Consider the following 20,003-nt stretch of genomic DNA (forward strand, 5'->3'; position numbering starts at 1 on the left):
GACATTATTAAAGGTTGGCTGGGTGTGGAGACTCACTCCTATAATCCTAGCACTTTGGGATGCCAAGGCAAGAGGACCGCTGAAGGTGCTTGGGAGTTTGAGACAAGCCTGGGCAACGTAGCAAGACCTCATCTTTATTTAAAAAAAAATAAAAACAAATTTCAAAAAAAAATCATTATAAAAGGTTTAATTCCAGTGCCACATATTATGTCAGCATGTCGTTAACAGAAAAAAACAAAACAAAACATTTAATTGTGCTCCGTGTTTTTGGAGATGACAATGAGCTCTTCTTCCTCATTACTGAAATATCTAATATCTACCAGCTTCCTCTCACACATCAACTATTCTCAATTTCTAGAGGCTTCTTACACATTTAAGAGTATGGGGTTCCATAGCCTATTAACCCTATTAATGAAATCATCTAGTCTATATTTGTAAGAGAACTTATTTCTCAGTTCAATGATCTAAAACAAAATTCTTTCACAGTAGAGATGTGTGCCATCTTGCTTTCCCTGATGTTTTCATGCTATTTTAAATCTTATATTATACAAGCTCCCTCTATTTTTACAAAAGGGTTGAAAATGCAACTAAAAAAAAATCTGAATTATGATATTCTAAAGGTTACTAATGAGGCTAGTAAAGTTACTTGAGAATCACAATGATGCCATATTCCCTCTTGGCCTAATTACAGGCACTAACTGTGTCACGTACTTGCCACTGCAAAGCAAAGAAAAAAAAAATTAATACAAGAGGTAAGGGAAAATAGTCAAAGATCACCTCATTACTTTAAGTAAGAGTTTTACATAGCTCTTTTATTAGAGTTTTCTAAGGAGCATCATTTCAGCTAAGCTATAGATAGTAAACTGACAAAAACGAAAACACATCTGTCAAACAAAAACTACCTTGTCAGCGGTAACCCTTCAGAAACATGGGCTGGGGCTGCTTCAGTCTGTCGGCTCAGGGACGTTATGGATCCAACACAAAAGCTTGGGTTGCTCAGCCAGTCTAACTCTGCACACGCAAAAGGAGAAAAGATCAATGAAATTAGTTCAATATGATTCTAAAACAGGAGATCTATCCATCTTATCAGCTGACATCCTAATTCACAGCCAATGTCAGCCAATTTTGAACAGTCAGTCCAAAGTCCACAGAAGCTGAACAGAATCCATGAAATTTTTATTTCACAGGGCGTGGCTTTAAAACACTCGAAAATATTCAAGACCAAAATCCTTCCATGATATCAAGCTGCAGCTTAAGCAAAAGCCATGTAATAAGTACGGGCTAAAAGGCAACAAGGCATTATGCATTCCATCCACCCACACTGTCTAATGAGTGTGAATGCTTCCAACACATTAGGTTTTTATGACCTCAAATTTGATTCAGACAATTCCTAAAAGTTAAAAAATCAAACTGGCTGGGCGTGGTGGCTCACACCTGTAATCCCAGCACTTTGGGAAGCTGAGGAGGGCAGATCACCTGAGGCTGGCAGTTCGACACCAGCCTGGCCAACATGGCGAAAAACCATCTCTAGTAAAAATACAAAAATTAGCCAGGGGTGGTAGCACACGCTTGTAAACCCAGCGACTGGGGAGGCTCAGGCAGGAGATCGCTTGAACCCAGGAGGCAGAGGTTGCAGTGAGCCAGTATCGTGCTACTGCACTCCAGCACGGATGACAGAGTCAGACTCCACCTCAAACAAAACAAAACAAAACAAAATCAAATCATGCATAAAAGCCCACCATGCTTAATACTATTACAGAAGATTAAGATATTTTTAAAAATATTCCATGTTCTACCTTAGTACACTAACTTAACAAACCTTTCCTTATAATAGTACTCTTCTTTGGAAATAAAAACCCAAGATGTCAACTTTTAATGTAAAATTATATAAATGTTAATACTGTCGTGATTATCTCTAGGTGATTATATTAAATGTCTAAAGATTTTCTTCTTTCTGCTTATCCATAATTTCTTACTTTTCTACAGTGAACTACTTCTAAATTACTTATTTTCTAACTTTTAGGAGTCTTAGCTGTGAAGGGAAGAAAAAAACATGGGATGGCAGCAGCAAGGGAGCCCACAGTGGGGTTTGTATTTTGTCCTGTTTTGTTTTAGGATGGGAGGCCAGAGAATATTCATATCCTGAAGAGGAAGAACCTGTTAAATGGTTGAAGATACAAAAGAAGAGGGAAACTGCATTTTTGAACAGTTTTATTGAGATATAATTTACATACCATAAGTTTCAGCCATTATTCATGTACAATTTGACAGATTTCTAGTATATTTACAGAGTTGCGCAGCCATCTCCAGAACTTTAAAACATTTTCATCATCCCAAAACAAAGCCCCAGACCTATTAGCAGTCCATCCCTATCACCCACCTCCTGCTTCCCTGCCCCGCCCACCTCACCCCTAGCCAAACACTAATCTGCTTTCTATCGCTCTAGATTTGCCTATTTTGGACATTTAATATAAATGAGCTCATATAATATATGTGGTCTTCCGTAACTTTCCACAAAGTTTTCAAGGTTCATCCATGCTGTAGTGTCTATCACTAACCGCATTCCTTTTTATTGTCAGATAATATCCCATTTCATGGATTTACCACATTTTACCTGTCCGTTAGTTGATGAACACTTGGATTATTTCTTCTTTTTAGCTATTATGAATACTATTACTCGGAATATTTCTGTACAAGTTTTCATATGGACATATTTTCATTTCTCCTGAGTGGACACCTAGGAGCAGAACTGCTGGGTGATACGGTAACTCATGTTTAACATTTTGAGCAACTGCCAGATTGTTTTCCAGAGTAGCTGTACCATTTTAGATTCTCATTAACAATGTACAAGAATTCCAATTTCTCCATATCCTTTTTTGTTATATTATCTTTTTTATTACAGTCATCCTAGTGGGTGTGATGTGTTATCTTGCTGTAGTTTTGATTTCCATTTCCCTAATGACTAATGATGCTGAACATCTTTTCATGTTTTTATTAGCCAATCACAGATATTCTCTGAAGAAGTTCTTTATTCTGGATAATAGCTCCTTACAGTAACTGTATTAGTCTGTTCTCACACTGCTATAAAGAAATACCCAAGACTGGGTAATTCATAAAGGAAAGAAGTCTAATTGACTTGCAGTTCCACATAGCTGAGGAGGCCTCAGGAAACTCACAATCATGGTGGAAAGCAAAGAGGAAGCAAGGACCTTCTTTTTTTTTTTTTTTTTTTTTTTTTTTGAGGCGGAGTTTCACTCTTGTTGCCCAGGCTGGAGTGCAATGGCACCATCTTGGCTCACCACAACCTCCACCTCCCAGGCTCAAGCAATTCTCCTGCCTCAGCCTCCCTAGTAGCTGGAATTATAGGCATGCGCCACCACGCCCAGCTAATTCTGTATTTTTAGTAGAGACGAGGTTTCTCCATGTTGGTCAGGCTGGTCTCGAACTCCTGACCTCAGGTGATCCACCCGCCTCGGCCTCCCAAAGTGCTGGGATTACAGGCGTGAGCCACTGCGCCCGGCCTGCAAGGACCTTCTTGATGTGGTGGCAGCAGAGAAAAGAGTAAAGAACCAAGGGGAAAGAACCCCTTATAAAACCATCAGATCTCATGAGAACTCACTCACTATCACGAGAACAGCACAGGGCGAACTGCCTCCAGGATCCAATCCCCTCCCACCGGTTCCTCCCTTGACACTTGGGGATTATAGGGATTACAATTCAAGATGAGATCTGGAGGGGCACACAGAGCCAAACCGTATCAGTATTTGCATCTTAGTATGGAGGAGACACCAGAATGTATACTTCCTGACAACAGGTACTGTTTTAATCACTGGCTTATAGTAGGTGTTCAACAAACACTTGTGAGAGAGAAGGAAAAGAGGAAGGAAGAAAAATCCCAAAGAAAGAAAGGAATATTAAACAGCACAGAAAAAAAGGAAAGAAGTGACAGATTCCAACTTAAGTGCCTACAGCAGGCCAAACACCAGGCTAATCACTTAAATCCTTTTCATCTTTTAATCCTCACAACAAGGCTCTATGGCAGGTATTATGATCACCATTTTATAGAAGACAAAACTAAGACTCAAAGGGGTTAAGTAATTAGTAAGGTCATACCTAGTAAATGCTAAACAAATGCTCATGCAACCTTCTTCTGTTTTTTTCCTTCTGAGGTTGGTTCCCTTCACTTGGGCCTAATTCCTGGCAAAAGATATGTGAAACTAGTTCCTGTTGCTCACTGAGATCAAAATTATTTCCACAATAATCAGATTCTATCATGAAAAAGGAAAAGTGGAAAAAGATGGAACAAACAGAATTCAGGAAAAGATGCTCTCAAACAATTCCAGTATATTTCTACATAAATATTCTAGAGAGTGATGACAGCTGGAAGAAAATGTAAAGAAATACAGACATCACAACGTACAGTGCGAGACTCTTCAAAGAAAGTCCTTCAGAAGACACAAGAAAGGCTTTTTAAATTTGAGAGACGGGGTCTTGCTGTGTTGCCCAAGTTGGTCTCAAACTCCTACGCTCAAGCGATCCTCCTGCTTCAGCCTCCCAAGAAGATGGGACTACAGGCGTGCCACCACTGTGCCAGGCTTTTGAGGATGCAATTGAGGCTTTGCTGTATGGCACTACTGTGGGGGAAAAAAATTCAGAAAGAAAGAAAATTTGGCCAGTGCATCTATTATACTAGCACTTTGGGAAGCTGAGGAGGGAGGACCACTTGAGCCCAGGAGTTCAAGACCAGCCTGGGCAACATAAGGAAGACTCCAACTCTATTTAAAAAAAAAAAGAAAGAAAGAAAGAAAGAAAGAAAATTAAAAAAGAAAGCTCTTGAGTTTTGAACCTGAATCATGATGGATCCTCTGTGACCCTCATGACAATCAAATGACCTTCTGTGGAGCAAAAGGTATTTTCACCTGACAAGAAGTTGTATTTTATTTTATTTTTTGATAGCATATTAGCAGTAGACATGCAGGGAATATCAGAAGTAATACTCCCTGTATGGCAGGCTTGGAAAGATTTTGGAAGTCCTCTAGTGCATGAATTTTCAAACTTTTCTTAGCCAAGGAACTCACTTTTCAAAGAGAATCTTCCAGAGAAGTCCAACATGAAGAACAGAAAAGGCAGGGATGCTCTCTAGTTGGGAGTTCAGAGGGAGGGGCTGGGTCTGAGATGGCTCTTCAGGGCACAGCCTGGACACCACCCCCTCCCTTATAGACCAACAGCTGGAGTCCCAGCTGTGGCCAAGGGCAAGCATCTGAACCTGAATCTGGGACTCTTCATCCAGTTCTCTCCATCCCACACCATGGGAGCTTCTCTTCACTTCCTCAGCTGAGGGGGCTTGTTCTCCTAAAGTGTCCCTGCAGTTAGTACACGGGGCTCTCATGGCAATCTTCACATTGCAATCTCATTATCTTCCCACTATACTCTAAGCCAAGGGTCAACAACTCAAATCCTTATAGGGACCAGATTAGTAATGACTACTGTGATACTACACAAGTGGCAAAAGAAAAAAGACACACCACTGGCTTACAACTCTTATACCCAAGTTTCCAGCTCCCTCCCCTCCTCCCACCTGTCACTTCCCAAACTATAGGCCCCATGAGGGCAGGGCCATGACTATACTGTATTCCCAACTCCTAGCACAGTGCCTGGGTACAAAGCAACTGGACTCGATAAATATCTATTGAATAAATAAAATGAATGGGGATATGCACCACATCTTTGCATGTTTATACCCCAACACCTAATCAAATGAACAAACTGAAGAAATTTGAAATCTTCAAAAAAAATCCATTATCTAGGTATAAAGTACAACTAGTATAATTCTTCCTTTCTTCACTGTAAATGTATATTTAATCATGACATAAGTTACTGAACACCAACTCAATGCCCAGGTCGAGGTATTGGGGGTACAGTGGGGAATAAGAAAGGTTCTGCTCACATGGGGCTTATAATTATAATCTTCACTGTCAAATAAAAACTTGCATTGTTAAATTCAATTTTAATTCAACAGAATTCTGGAGAAAGTGATCTGAGATGAAAAGACGCTTTATTAATCGGATTGCAAAGTTCTTTTCAACAGTTACATCCTCACGTAATTTACATACTTGATGGATATAAAATGTGTACATAGATAATTGTGCCAATACTAAGCAAGATGTAACATTTATAGAGAAGACCAGCAGCACATCAAATGCCTACAGTTTAAGAAAGAGAATCCCACTGGCTGACAAGGCTTTTGTCCTTGCAGGTTAGTAAATTACGAGTTGGAATGTGCCTGGAAATTAACACTCTGCCATACATTTTATTATGCATACACACCAAGCAATGTGGAAACATCAGGCAGAAAAACCACGTTAGAACTACTGCCTAACAAAAATAGGCAGGTATCTGGTAGAAATGTAGCATGTATAAATTTTCAGCGTAATTTAACAGAAAATAATATAATGAATCACCACTGAATAATTTCAGCTGAAATACTTTTATGAACATTTATTATGTAACCCTATTTCTCCATCACTAGTAAAAATGCTTTAATTCTATAACACATAGAGGGAGGAAGGAATTGCCATGAAAAGATCTGAACTTTAAAATAGATTTTTAACTATAATTGGATAAACTATCCAAGTTCTACATCCATTCCCCTTCTATTATAACGAAATAGCACTGATTACTAGTTCCTTTGAATGAACTCAGAGGTAAGTGCTCCTCCTGAGATGGTAATTCAAAAAACATTTCTAGGGCCAATTGTATAAATAAAGTAGTGTATATATTACGGAAGAGATTTGTTCCTTTAAAATAAATAAGCCTAACAAAGGATCTGGGAGCACAAACTTATTTATACAAAAAGCACCAGCAAACATGGCTGAGAACTGAATTTAAGATGATTATTACAGAGAACCTGAGCAAAGTCAGCCCTTCCACAGCAGTTAACCTACAATTTGAAGAGGCCCAGGAATTCCAAAGGTATTATATAAAGGACCAAAACCCCAATGTTCTAATATCATAGCATGGTTTATAACACAAGTTCTGTAGTTAGAAGGACCTATGTTCAAACTGGTTGTTTCTTGGTTGTGCAACTCTGAACAAAGTAACTTCTCTGAGTCTCTTTTTTTTCATTTGGCAATTTTTTTACCAACAGCCAGGTATTGGTCTAGGTGCTAGGAACGCACGATGAGTAAGACAAACCCAGCACTGCCTTCATGGAGCTACCCTACTAGCAGTCACTTCTTTGCAATGTGACAAATGCAGAGAGAGAAAAAATAGACAGGGAATAATGAGAGCACACTCCCTAATTCAAACAAGGTCTGATTCAGAGAAAACTGCCTTAGAAAATATCTCAGCTAAGATCTAAAGGAGGAGGAGTGAAGGAAATATGCTCCTAGAAAGTGTCTGGGAAATAGACACTGAGAAATAGGAGAAGTGATTGTGGCTTGGACATTGGGACTGAGGGGAAATGGGGGCAAAATGAAGCAGGAGAGGTAGGGCCTTAAAAAACATATTTGAGAGCTTAGCATTACCCTAAGAGCAATGGGTAGATGGTCATGTTTTGAATGAGAGTGACAAAATCAGATATACTGTTTGAAAGATCAGCAGCAAAGAACAGCATTTAAGAGCACACATTTTAGGCCAGGCGTGGTGGCTCGTGCCTGCAATCCCAGCATTTTGGGAGGCTGAGGTGGGCGGATTACTTGAGGTCAGGAGTTCGAGACTAGCCTGGCCAACATGGTAAAACCTTGTCTCTACTAGAAATACAAAAATTAGCCAGGTGTGGTGGCGCACACCTGTAATCCCAGTTACTCAGGAGGCTGAGGGAGGAGAATCGTTTGAGCCCTGGAGGCAGAGGTTGCTGTGGGCGGAGATGCCACTGCACTCCAGCCTGGGCGACAGAGCGAGACTCCATCTCAAAAAAAAAAAAAAAAAAAAAAAAAGAGCAAACACTTTGAAGCTAAATTGCCTGAGTTCAAATCCTGACTCTGTGACTTACCAACCATGGGACCTTCAGAAGTTACTTACCGGCTCCCTCTGTGCGTAAATGAAGAGTATTAATTTCATAGAGTTGTTATGAGAATTCAGTAGGTTAGCAGTTGTACGGCATTTAAACCAGCCAGTGTCACATAGTGTTGTTTTTAAATAAAGACATTTTTAAATTCTTGCTACAGTGTGGCGAGTGGCTCAGGGAGCAATGGTAGGACTAGCGGTGGGGACGCTATTTTAGGAGGCTGTTGTAGTAATCCAGGGGACAAAAGTTAGGTAGTGGTAGTGAGACTACGGAGAAACTAAGGACTTTCAGAGTTGTTTGGAAGGACTAAAGAACCGAATGGGTGTGTGTCTAAGTTTCGGTTTGGGTGAATGGTACTGCCATTTTCTGATGTGTGGACACAAGAAGAAAAAGGTTTGGAGGAAAAAGATAATGTGTTTAGTTTCTTCCCCAAATACGGATAATATGCTTCATATAATATGAAGATTAAATAAACTAATACACCATCTTCCATTCCAAATCTGTCAAATATTTGATTCCCAAGCAACAATGTTTTAGGGTACACAATCCTAGTCAACAATCTGAGGGTAGGAAGAAAAGCTCCAGAACGGAAGGGGTCAGATACTGGGCCCTCTCTGCTGCTCTTGACACAATGGATGCTCCTATTCCTGTTGGTTGAAAGAATGAATTTTACTAAACATAGCCCCACATTACTGAATGTGATACCTACTTAAATCCTGGCCTCTTTGTTTTTTTCCTAAGATGGAGTCTCTCACTATGTCACCCAGGCTGGAGTGCAGTGGTGAGCTCTCAGCTCACTGTAACCTCCAACTCTCAGGCTCAAGCAATCCTCCCACCTCAACCTCCCGAGTAGCTGGGACCACAGGAACACACCACCACACCCTGCTAGTTTTTGTTGTTGTTATTAGAGCCCAGGCTGGTCTCAAACTCCTAAGCTCAAGTGATCTGCCCGCCTTGGCCTCCCAAAGTGCTGGGATTTCAGGTGTAAGCCACTGTGCCCGGCCCTTGGCCTAACTTTTAATGGCAGCCAGAAAGAGAAGAACAGCGCCCCTCTCACTCATTTTGGTATTGGCTGTCTTTCCTGTCCAGGAGTTTAACGTATTTTTTTTAATTGAAACTCTGCACCCACTTCTTGCTAACACTATTTTACATTTTTATAACATTTTTATAGTGTAAGGCAAAAAGTACACTGCTTCTATTTATAACAGTAAAAGACTGGAAAGAGTCCAAATGTCCTTAATAGGGGACTAGTTGAATAAAGCATGTGACAGCCACACGATGGAGTTCTGTGCACTAGTAAAAAGAAATGAGGAAGATCTCTATAGAGTGTAGAGCGATCTCCAGGATCCAAGGTAAAATGCAGAATGGTACACATTTAAGAAAGAGAGGGGAAATGTAGTTGCTTATAGATATAGAAAGGAAGAAAAAAAAATGGGAAGATACCATGGGATAATGAAAATGTTAGTCTGCAGGGGAAGGAAAGTGACAGGTTGGATAAACAGAGATGGAAGGCTTTTCTTCTCTGAATATACTTGGTTTACAATTTTAACATTAGACTAAGTGTTTTATAACATTATAAAGTAAAATCAAATTAAAAAGAAAAACAATGCCTAAAAATGGAAAACATTTATATTTATATCACCATATATCAAACTGGTGGTAAAATCACACAGGGAATTGTTTCAAGTGATTTTCAAACTCAGTAAATTGACCGCATATCCACTGTGGGCTACGTCCTTAAAACAAATAGAACCATAAAAAAATCTGAAACTCTTAGTATTAGTCACATTAACACTGTTATTTTGAACATATACAGAAATTTTAAAATTAAATCAAAGAAGTAAAAGTTTCATAATCTTACATTTGGAGTGGAAATACTAATATGAATTCCTGATGTATTTTTCGCTTCCTGGTTCCATCCACTGAAAAAGTCTAGAAGTAATGACAACACAGTGGTGATGATACCCCTAACAACCCAGTGTGTGGTTTTCATATATCCATACCATTTTCCACTAAAAGAAACCAGGATTCCCTGGAGAAATGGCCAACTCCAGGCCACAACAGAAAATAGAAGTGATGATTCCTGGACATCTCTTTGGACAGAAAGCAAGAAAGCTATTAAATAAAGATGATTGGGTCAGGCCCGGCATGATGGCTCATGCCTGTAATCCCAGCATTCTGGGAGGCTGTGGCGGGAGCACTGCTTGACGCCAGGAGTTCAAGATCAGCCTGACCAATGTAGCAAGACCCTATCTCTAAAAACATAAATAAATCAGCTGAGTGTGGTGGTGCACACTAGTAGTCCTAGCTACTCAGGAGGTTGAGACAGGAGGACTGCTTGAGCCCAGGAATTGGAGATTGCAGTGAGCTATGATTGCGCCACTATACTCCAACCTGGGCGACAGGGTGAAACCTCATCTCTTTTTAAAAAAAAAAAAAAAAAAAAAAAAAAAAAAAAAAAAAAAAGGCCTACCTGCAATGGATTGAAATATAAACGTTAAAAATTCATGACTTCATAATGAAAACAAAAGACTTCATACCTCACTGGTCAACTCTAGAAGTTACTGGGACCCCAACTCATTATTCTGAAACTAACGAAAGGAATGAATCAAGTAATCAAGTAATTATCCTAGGCCAGGCGAGGTGGCTCACGCACTTCGGGAGGCCAAGGCAGGTGGATCGTTTGAGGTCAGGAGTTTGAGACCAGCCTGGCCAACATGGTGAAACTCTGTCTCTACTAAAAATACAAAAATTAGCCAGGAGTGGTGGCACATGCCTGTAGTCCCAGTCACTTGGGAAGATGAAGCAGGAGAATCACTTGAACCACAGGTGGAGGCTGCAGTGAGCCAGATCTCGCCACTGCACTCCAGCCTGGGCGACAGCTAGACTCTGTCTCAGAAAAAGAAAAAAAGAAAAAAGTATTTATCCTATATTTCCTTCCTAACTAAACTGTATTCAGGGTATCCCAAGAGTTCTTCATAGAATAACTGAAGTTAATAAATACAGGATGAATGATACGATTAGAAAATAACCATTTTGCAACCTCAATGAAATAATAATGAATCTAAACAATAATCATAAATGGCTGCAAAAATCATTGGCTGTAAGGTTCACGGGCTGCTTCACAGGGGATGAAACAGGTTGCAAACACATGAATCCACTGGTCAATCTTAACATCACTAAAACAGAAAACGTCAGACAGGGCATCCTCCTGATATGATTCCATAGCAAGTGCACTGCTCCCCCAATGAGGTACTTTCAACAAAAAGATTAAATCTGAATAACTAATTGACTAGAGCTAAATACCAGTTTATATGAAATACTGCGATACAGAAGCATGTTAAGTGACACTATGAGGATTTGGTGGGAAACGTTTACAGGACAAATAACACGGTTTCCTCAAAAAATCGACCACATGGAATGAAGGAGAGGGAAAAACTGACCTATATTGAAAGAGACCTAAGGCATACATCCACAAAATGCAACGTTGGCTTTATTTTGGAAATTGACTTGAACAATCCAACTGTAAAATCCCATTTTTGAAACATCTTGTGAAATGTGAACACTGGTAAGTGAAAATGACCAGAAAAGAATTATGGTTTGTTTTCACTACAGGAGATAATGTTGTGTTTACATTTTTTCAAAAGACAATACTTTATAAAACATACTTTTACACACATTTTCCTGATCGTAGATATCCAGAGGATGTCAAATAAATATTATCTAAGAGTAAGACTCCTCTGCAAAACTTCGATTTCCTCCTCTCAAAATAAAAGGATAAAGCTTTGTTATTAAAGATCACTACACTTCATCACCACCAGCCCAACCATATTTCCCAAGGCTCCTCTTTATGCCACTATATCTCCAGACAAACTAGATGATTTGCAGTTCTCATGTTTTTCTTCTGCAGGACTTGAAGGCCCTGGTATACCCTTCCACCATCTTTATTTGTCCAAATCCTACTCTCCTGAAGATCCATCCAAAACTTAGCTCCTGGCTAGGCACAGTGGCTCATGCCTGTAATCCCAGAACTTTGGCAGGCTGAGGCAGGAGGATTACTTGAGCCCAGCAGTCTGAGATCAGCCTGGCAACATAGCAAGACCCTGTCTCTACTTAAGAAAAAAAAAAAAGAAGCAGGCCGGGCACATTGGCTCATACCTGTAATCCCAGCACTTTGGGAGGCCAAGGTGGGCAGATCATCTAAGCTCAGGAGTTCCAGACCAGGCTAGACAACATGGTGAAACCCCATTTCTACTAAAAATACAAAAAATTAGCCGGGTGTGGTGGCGCACGCCTGTAATCCAAGCTACTCGGGAGACTGAGGCACAAGAATCACTTGAAGCCGGGAGGCAGAGGTTGCAGTGAGCTGAGATTGTACCACTGCACTCCACCCTGGGTGACAGAGTGAGACTGCGTCAAAAAAAAAAAAAAGTAAAAGAAAAAAAAATTAGTTCCTACATAAAGCCTTCTTTGAACCTTCTATTAGAAGTAATTATTCCTGGGCTGGGTGCAGGGGCTCACAAGTGTAATCCCAGCACTTTGGGAGGCTGCGGCAGGCAAATCACTTTAAAGTTAGGAGTTCGAGACCAGCCTGGCCAAAACGGTGAAACCCCGTCTCTCCTAAAAACACAAAAATTAGCCGGGCATGGTGGCGAGTGCCTGTAGTCCCAGCTACTTGGGAGGTTGAGGCAGGAGAAACACTTGAACCCGGGAGGAGGAGGCTGCAGTGAGGCAAGATCGTACAACTACACTCCAGCTTGGGCGACAGAGCAAGACTTGGTCTCAAAAAATAAATAAATAAATAAATAAAAAGAAGAAGTAATTAATCCTGTAGTTAACCTACGATATGTATAACATCCTATCTTGTACTATACACTTTTTAGGTGCACTCATGCATTCGTGCAACACATAATTATTAAGTAACTACTATCTATCTGTACATCTAGAAAATATTTATTTAACACCTATTATATTTTGGACCTGTGCTGGGGCTAACTATGCTCCAATGAACAGACAAACACTGCACAACCTGATAGAGATTACAGTCTAGTAAGGGAAGACTACAACTTTACACAAGAAATTACTCACAATTATAAGAAACAGGACGAGCGCAGCGGCTCATGCCTGTAATCCTAGCACTTTGGGAGCACCAAGGCAGAGGATAGCTTGAGCTCAGGAGTTTGAGACTAGCCTGGACAACACAGTGAGACCTCGTCTCTACTAAATATTAAAAAAAATTAGCCAGGCCTGGTGGTGCACACCTGTAGTTCCAGCTATTCATGAGGCTGAGGCAGGAAGTTGAGCCCAGGTGTCTGAGGCAGCAGTGAGTTATGACAGCACCACTGCACTCCAGCCTGGGCAACAGAGTGAGACCCTGTCTCAAAAGAAAAAAAAAAAATTAGGAGAAACGTTACAAAAAGTGTAGGAACCATATGAGAGGATGTAACAGACGTGTAAGACTCAATTGGGCTCTGTCGCAAATGGCACATAATTTAGAATTACTTTTTTTTTCTTTTTTTCTAAGAGACAAGGTCCGCCCCCCAGGGCGGGATGCAGCGGCAAGATCATGGCTCACTGCAGCCTCAAACTTCTGGGCTCAAGCAATCCTCTCACCTCGGCCTCTTGAGCAGCTGGTACTACAGGTGTGTACCACCATGCCCGGCTTTTTTTTAAGAGACAGGAGTCTCGCTATGTTGACCATGATGGTTATGAACTCCCGGGCTCAAACTATCCTTCCACCTACAGGTGTGGGCCACCGCTCCTGGTCAGGATTAATTACTTCTTAAATGAACCATGTACCCCAATTTTGAACAATGCAGCTCTGCTGGAAATGTCTGGGACTTAAGTAAAATGTGTAAAGCCATAACCTGATATACAGTAGGCCCTCAAGAATAAAAGTTAGTTCTTTTCACTGGGTGCTGTGCCCGTCCAGGGAGAAAATGATTAGATTTTGGATACTAATCCCCTAGCTCTAGGCTGCTAAGTAAAACCAACCTAATAAGCACTTCACAAATAAGTATAACAGGAAAGGAAGGAATACGTAATAAAAACATTCTGCATTTGCATCAAGGGTTTGCTTGAGATGTCGAGTATCACTATTCCCAATTTAAAGACGAAGTAACTGAGGCTCGAAAAAAGAACAGGACCTAACAACATCGTAGAGAAGTCCCAGCTCCAGGGCATCTGCTGGTCTCTCTCCACCCCTCCATAACTCTACAACCTCGGCCCAGAACAGGCCTTTGGGCCCCAGACCTCGGAAGAGGTCTTGAGCCTTTCCCAGAAGGCTTTGCAGCGCCGCGGAGAACTCTGGGATACAAAAATCCAAGCCAAAAGGCTAGACCTGGGCCCGAAAAACGGCCTCTTACGCCCCCCAAGTGCCTTCTTCGGCTCGTTTGTGTGCTTACCTTTCCTGGAGCTCCCGCTATCGGGAGCCTCACTAATCCCCGCAAAGGCCGGGAACAGCGCCATGACCACAGGCCGTACCGCAGTTCCTCTCTATAGAGATGGCGTCGGCGAGCGAGCGTCGGTCTGAGGACCCCGGCCGTCGCGGTACACTCTGGGAAATGTGGTTTTCGCAGCGCTCGCTGGGGCTTGACCCTGAAGCGGGAGGGGCGGGGCCCAGAGGGGAGGGTGGCCAAGGGACGGGGGCGCGGCGGGGCAGGGCGAGGCAGGGCAAATCAGGGCAGGGCGGGGCCAAGGGGGCGGGGCGAGAAGTTGCGGGTTCCTAGTGGTTGAGACCCTGTGAGAACCGGAACTGCGAAAACCGGGGGAGGGAATTGTTCACGGCTGAAAGGGACTAAGGAAATCGGGATTCCAATTCGACCCCTAAATTCACGCTATCCTTGCTAACTGGGTCAACTTAAACGCTCTAAGCATTAGTTTCCTTATCTGCAAAATGTTGAGAAGATTAAATGAACATATTTATAAAGGGCCTAGCATTGAGTCCGGCCCATGAAAAGCACTTAATATGTGTTAGCTATTATGTGAATTATGATTGCAAGTTCGGCTCAAAGTCATGTGAGATATCCAAACTTCAATCAGGTTATCATATTAAATACCCCACAACAAGGAAAAATGGAAAGTCCCATCAAGTTCAAGGGTCTTTGATAATTAGAAAATACTTGTCTATGAAGCATTCTTGACCCTGGTTCCCCCCACCGAAAATCTAATCACACCTGCTACCAGAAATATAGAGAATAAAGGAACAACTTAGAAGACTTTGTACCACCAAGAAACAATTAGCCAAATTTAGAATGTGGGAAATTATAGAAAACAACCGTGCTTCCTTCACATATCAATGGCTTTAAGAGCGCAGGAGATTGTAATAGATACGAAGATCTTACAGACACATCAAGCAAATGCAATGTATTTTTGGCCTCACCTCATTATGATTCTGATTGGACAAACTGTAAAAAGACCTTTTTAAGATAGATGGAGAAATAAGAAGGTACGCAGAGTACAAGCAATTCGTAAGTAATTCTTGTGAATTCTGTTAGAATTACTAAGGTACTGATATCACTGAGGTGACCTTTATGTATTTATTTTGAGACAAGGTCTCCCTCTGTCGCCCAGGCTGGAGTGCAGTGGTGCGATCTCTGTTCATTACAGCCTCAAACTCCTTGATTCAAGCAATCCCCTCACCTCAGCCTCCCAAGTGGCTGGGACCACAGGCTACACCACCATGTCTGGCAAATTTTTTTTTTTTTTTTTTTTTTTTTTTCAGGTAGAGGCAGGGTTTCACCATGTTGCCCAGGCTGGTCTCGAACTCCTGGGCTCAAGCGATCTGCCCCCCTCAGCCTCCCAAAGTGTTGGGTGCCTGTGCCTGAGCCACCGCACCCAGCCTGAGATGACTTTTTAAAGTTCTTATATATTAGAGATATATACTGAAGTATTTGCAAGAGAAAATAGGTAGGTAAATGAAGATATATTTATTAGGATCCCAGGGAGTTAAAGATCTGTATTAGATAGGAAATACATTAGAAACCGGAGATGCAAATGTAATCATCTAATCAAGGAATGGATGGACTCTAACGAAGGCTGCAGACCTGCATAAGAATTAGGTTCTATGAGTCCAAAATAGACACCCTTAAAGCTTTGAAGTCCCTGGCAGAGTACTTACAAAAAGGAGCTTAGTATGACAATAGGGGCAGTAATTCCTGCATGTCTTCAACTTTAAATCTCAGGTTCTGCCAAAATCTTTGACTGTAAGTTACCTCAATTAATTGGGGCAGCTTTTGTCTTTCTCAGCAGATCACTTCAGGTAACTGGGATGGAAATAGTCTATCCCGATGCCTCCTATCTTTCCACCCCAGAAAAGTAAGAATTAATATGGAAGTTCTAAGAAATTAAAACCATAATAATGTTTCTGTAATACGAAGGAATCTGGGTATTTAGGTATATTGTGTACTTACAGGCCGGGCGCGGTGGCTCAAGCCTGTAATCCCAGCACTTTGGGAGGCCGAGACGGGTGGATCACGAGGTCAGGAGATCGAGACCATCCTGGCTAACACGGTGAAACCCCATCTCTACTAAGAAATACAAAAAACTAGCCGGGCGAGGTGGCGGGCGCCTGTAGTCCCAGCTACTCGGGAGGCTGAGGCAGGAGAATGGCGTGAACCCGGGAGGCGGAGCTTGCAGTGAGCTGAGATCCAGCCACTGCACTCCAGCCTGGGCTACAGTGTGAGACTCTGTCTCAAAAAAAAAAAAAAAATTGTGTACTTACAAATGTATAAGAGAATGTTGCTCAGGAGGCCCCTTCTCACAAGAACAACTTAGGCCGGGCGCGGTGGCTCAAGCCTGTAATCCCAGTACTTTGGGAGGCCGAGACGGGCGGATCACTAGGTCAGAAGATCGAGACCATCCTGGCTAACACGGTGAAACCCCGTCTCTACTAAGAAATACAAAAAACTAGCTGGGCGAGGTGGCGGGCGCCTGTAGTCCCAGCTACTCGGGAGGCTGAGGCAGGAGTATGGCGTGAACCCGGGAGATGGAGCTTTTAGTGAGCTGAGATCCAGCCACTGCACTCCAGCTTGGGTGACAGAGCAAGACTCCATCTCAAAAAAAAAAAAAAAAAAAAAAGAACAACTGAAAGTGTAAGCAAGTAACTGATACAGACTCCTGATTTTAAGTTAAAATCTTTTTGTGTGCGTTTTGCTTTTGAGACAAGGTCTCCTCTCTCACCCAGGCTGACATGCAGCGGTGCGATCATGGCTCACTCCAGTCTCAACCATCTGCCTCTGCATCCCAAAGTGCTGGGATTACAGGTGTGAGCCACGATGGCCGGCGGTAAATTGAAATCTTCATGAGGTTTAAGCCGTTTCAGGATATCCAAGAGAATCTAAAGTTCGCCATATTTGTAAATGTAATTGATTAGCTTTATAAGAATGATGGGGACCTATTGCAGGAGCATGAAGGAGGCTGCAGATTCCATTTCGAGGCAGCGCTGAGCTCATGGAATAGACACCATGAGCAAAGCTCACCCTCCCTAGCTGAAAAAAGCTTACGGACAAGAAGTTAGAAGCCTTAGAATGAGTATAAATATTGACTGTTCAACAGAGAAATCCATGTCCCCTCTCTAGAGGGCCTGTTTTTACTGTGATGTAAGAATCAGGTCACGTACTTTCTTTCTTTTTTTTTCTTCTTCTTTTTTTTTTTTTTTTTTTTGAGACAGAGTTTCACTCTGTTGTCCAGGCCGGAGTGCAGTGGTGCAACCTCGGTTCACTGCAACCTCTGCCTCCCGGGTTCAAGCGATTCTTGTGCCTCAGCCTCCCAGTAGCTGGGATTACAGGCGCCCGCCACCACGCCCGGCTAATTTTTGTATTTTTGTAGAGACTGGGTTTCACCATGTTGGCCAGGCTGGACTTGAACTCCTGACCTCAGGGATCTGCCTGCCTTGGCATCCCAAAGTGCTGGGATTACAGTCATAAGCCACTGCACCCAGCCGGTCATGCATTTTCATGTTTAACTTTTTGTTAAACTTTTATAATAGTCAAAAAATAATTAATACTTGAAGAAGATTAACATATTGCTGGATAACTGAAGTACCTGAAAAGGAAATAAGTTGTATTAAATTTGTAAATTTATATGAAATGTATAAATGCTGAGCAGAGGTCAGCAAACTTTCTCTTAAAGGGCCAAGTGGTAAATATTTTAGGGTTTATGAACCTGAAGTTACCTGTCACAACTACTCAATTCTGCCATTGTATTGGAAAGCAGTCATAGACAAAAACTATGTAAGTGAATGGGCATGGCTGTGTTCCAATTAACTTTATCTATAGAAAAAGGTAGTGGGTCCACAGGCCAACCCCAAAGAGTCATATAATATATTGGACAGTGTTTAATTAACTACCTTTATAAATTGAAACATACATTACTCAAGATCCCTTAAAAATTATTGCTAAAACTTATTAGACTTATAAATGAAATGACATTTGTAAGCTAAACTTGAATATTCAAGAATATTACTCTTCAATTAAAACATTTATTCATTTATATCGAACAACTTTTCAGGAGATGAACAGGACAGAGGAACAGGTTGAACACCACCAGGGGATACAATCAACAAAACACTGATAGTGGGAAACTGTGTTGATCAATCTTCCAGGTTTCTTCAACAAATAAAATACAAGGGAAAAAAATAATGCAAGGGAGCCAAAGGGGGATGCTATGGTTTGAAGATTTGTCCCCTCCAAAATTCATGGTGAAACCTAATCACCAATGTGATGGTATTAAGAAGTGGGACCCAGGGGGCGGAGGCAGGAGAATCCTTTGAACCAGGGAGGTGGAGGTTGCAGTGAACCAAGATCTTGCCACTGCACTCCATCCTGGGCAACAGAGTGAGACTCGGTTCTAAATAAATAAATAAATAAATAAAACTGGAACCCTTAGGAAGTGATTAAGTCATGAGGACAGAACTCTTATAAATGAGATTAGCAACCTTATAAAAGAGCTGGAGGTAGCTAGTGTTGTTCCTTTTTTGCCCTTCCACCTTCTTCTATGTGAGGACATGGCAACAAGGTGACATCTTAAAAGCTCAGAGCACCCATCACCAGACGCCAAACCTGCCTGCACCTTCATCTTGGACTTCCCAGCTTCCAGAACTGTGAGAAATAAATCTCTGTAATTTATAAATTTCCTGGTCTCAGGTATTTTGTTATACCAGAACAAACAGACTAAGGGGCCTTATACGTTCAGAGACTTGAGAGACACACTGACCCTGCATAGTATTGTACAGATCTAATCTAGATTCTGATTCAAACAAACCACATAAGTAAAATGGTGACATTTATGAAATAGTTGAAAATTTGGACACTGTCTCGATATTTGATAACATTAAGGAATTATTGTTAAAATCCTAAAGGCATGATAATGGCATTGTGGTGCATATATATTTTTTAAAGGGTGTCTGTCTTTTAGAAGTACATACTGACATACTTACAAGTGAAATGGTTATAACACGTAAACTTCAAATTAATACTAGGAGGGAGTTCATGGGTGGCAGTATGTAGGAAACAAGATTGGCGTGGGTTGATAATTATTGAAGCTGAATTAATGTGTACATGAGAATTCATACACTATTTTGTCTGTTTTTTATTAAGTATATTTAAATGTTCCCTAATATAGACTTTTTAAACTAATATTTTAAAAGTTTGTTTTTAAAAAAAGTATAACAGGGTCAGGTGCCATGGCTCACGCCTGTAATCCCAGCACTTTGGGAGGCCAAGGCAGGAGGATCCCTTGAGCCCAGGAGTTCAAGACCAGCCTGGGCAACATTGGGAGACTCCTTCTCTACCAAAAAAAGAAAAAAAAGAAAAAAAAATAGCTGAACATGATGGTGCATGTCTATAGTCCCAGCTACTCGCCTGTAGACCCAGCTACTTGAGTGGCTGAGGTGGAAGAGGCTCAAGACATGCTTAAGCCAGGAGACCGAGGCTGCAGTAAGCCACAGTGGTACCACTGCAATCCAGCCTAGGTTACAAAGTGAGACCCTGCCTAT

At 41.5% G+C, this 20,003-nt stretch overlaps 1 protein-coding gene across 1 annotated transcript in view; it reads right to left on the minus strand.

The window, feature by feature from the left end:
- Positions 1-14,572, minus strand: part of NRDE2 (NRDE-2, necessary for RNA interference, domain containing) — a 52,840-nt gene extending 38,268 nt beyond the window's left edge. The window contains exons 1-2 of the mRNA XM_037984382.2: positions 14,413-14,572; positions 903-1,011 (exon numbers count right to left, since the gene is read on the minus strand). Of these exons, the coding sequence (XP_037840310.2) occupies positions 903-1,011; positions 14,413-14,476 (173 nt within the window). The 5' untranslated portion in view covers positions 14,477-14,572. The remainder of the gene's footprint in view (positions 1-902; positions 1,012-14,412) is intronic.
- Between the last annotated feature and the right edge of the window lie 5,431 nt (positions 14,573-20,003).

The sequence above is a fragment of the Chlorocebus sabaeus genome, chromosome 24 (assembly GCF_047675955.1).
Source record: "Chlorocebus sabaeus isolate Y175 chromosome 24, mChlSab1.0.hap1, whole genome shotgun sequence".
NCBI lineage: Eukaryota > Metazoa > Chordata > Mammalia > Primates > Cercopithecidae > Chlorocebus > Chlorocebus sabaeus.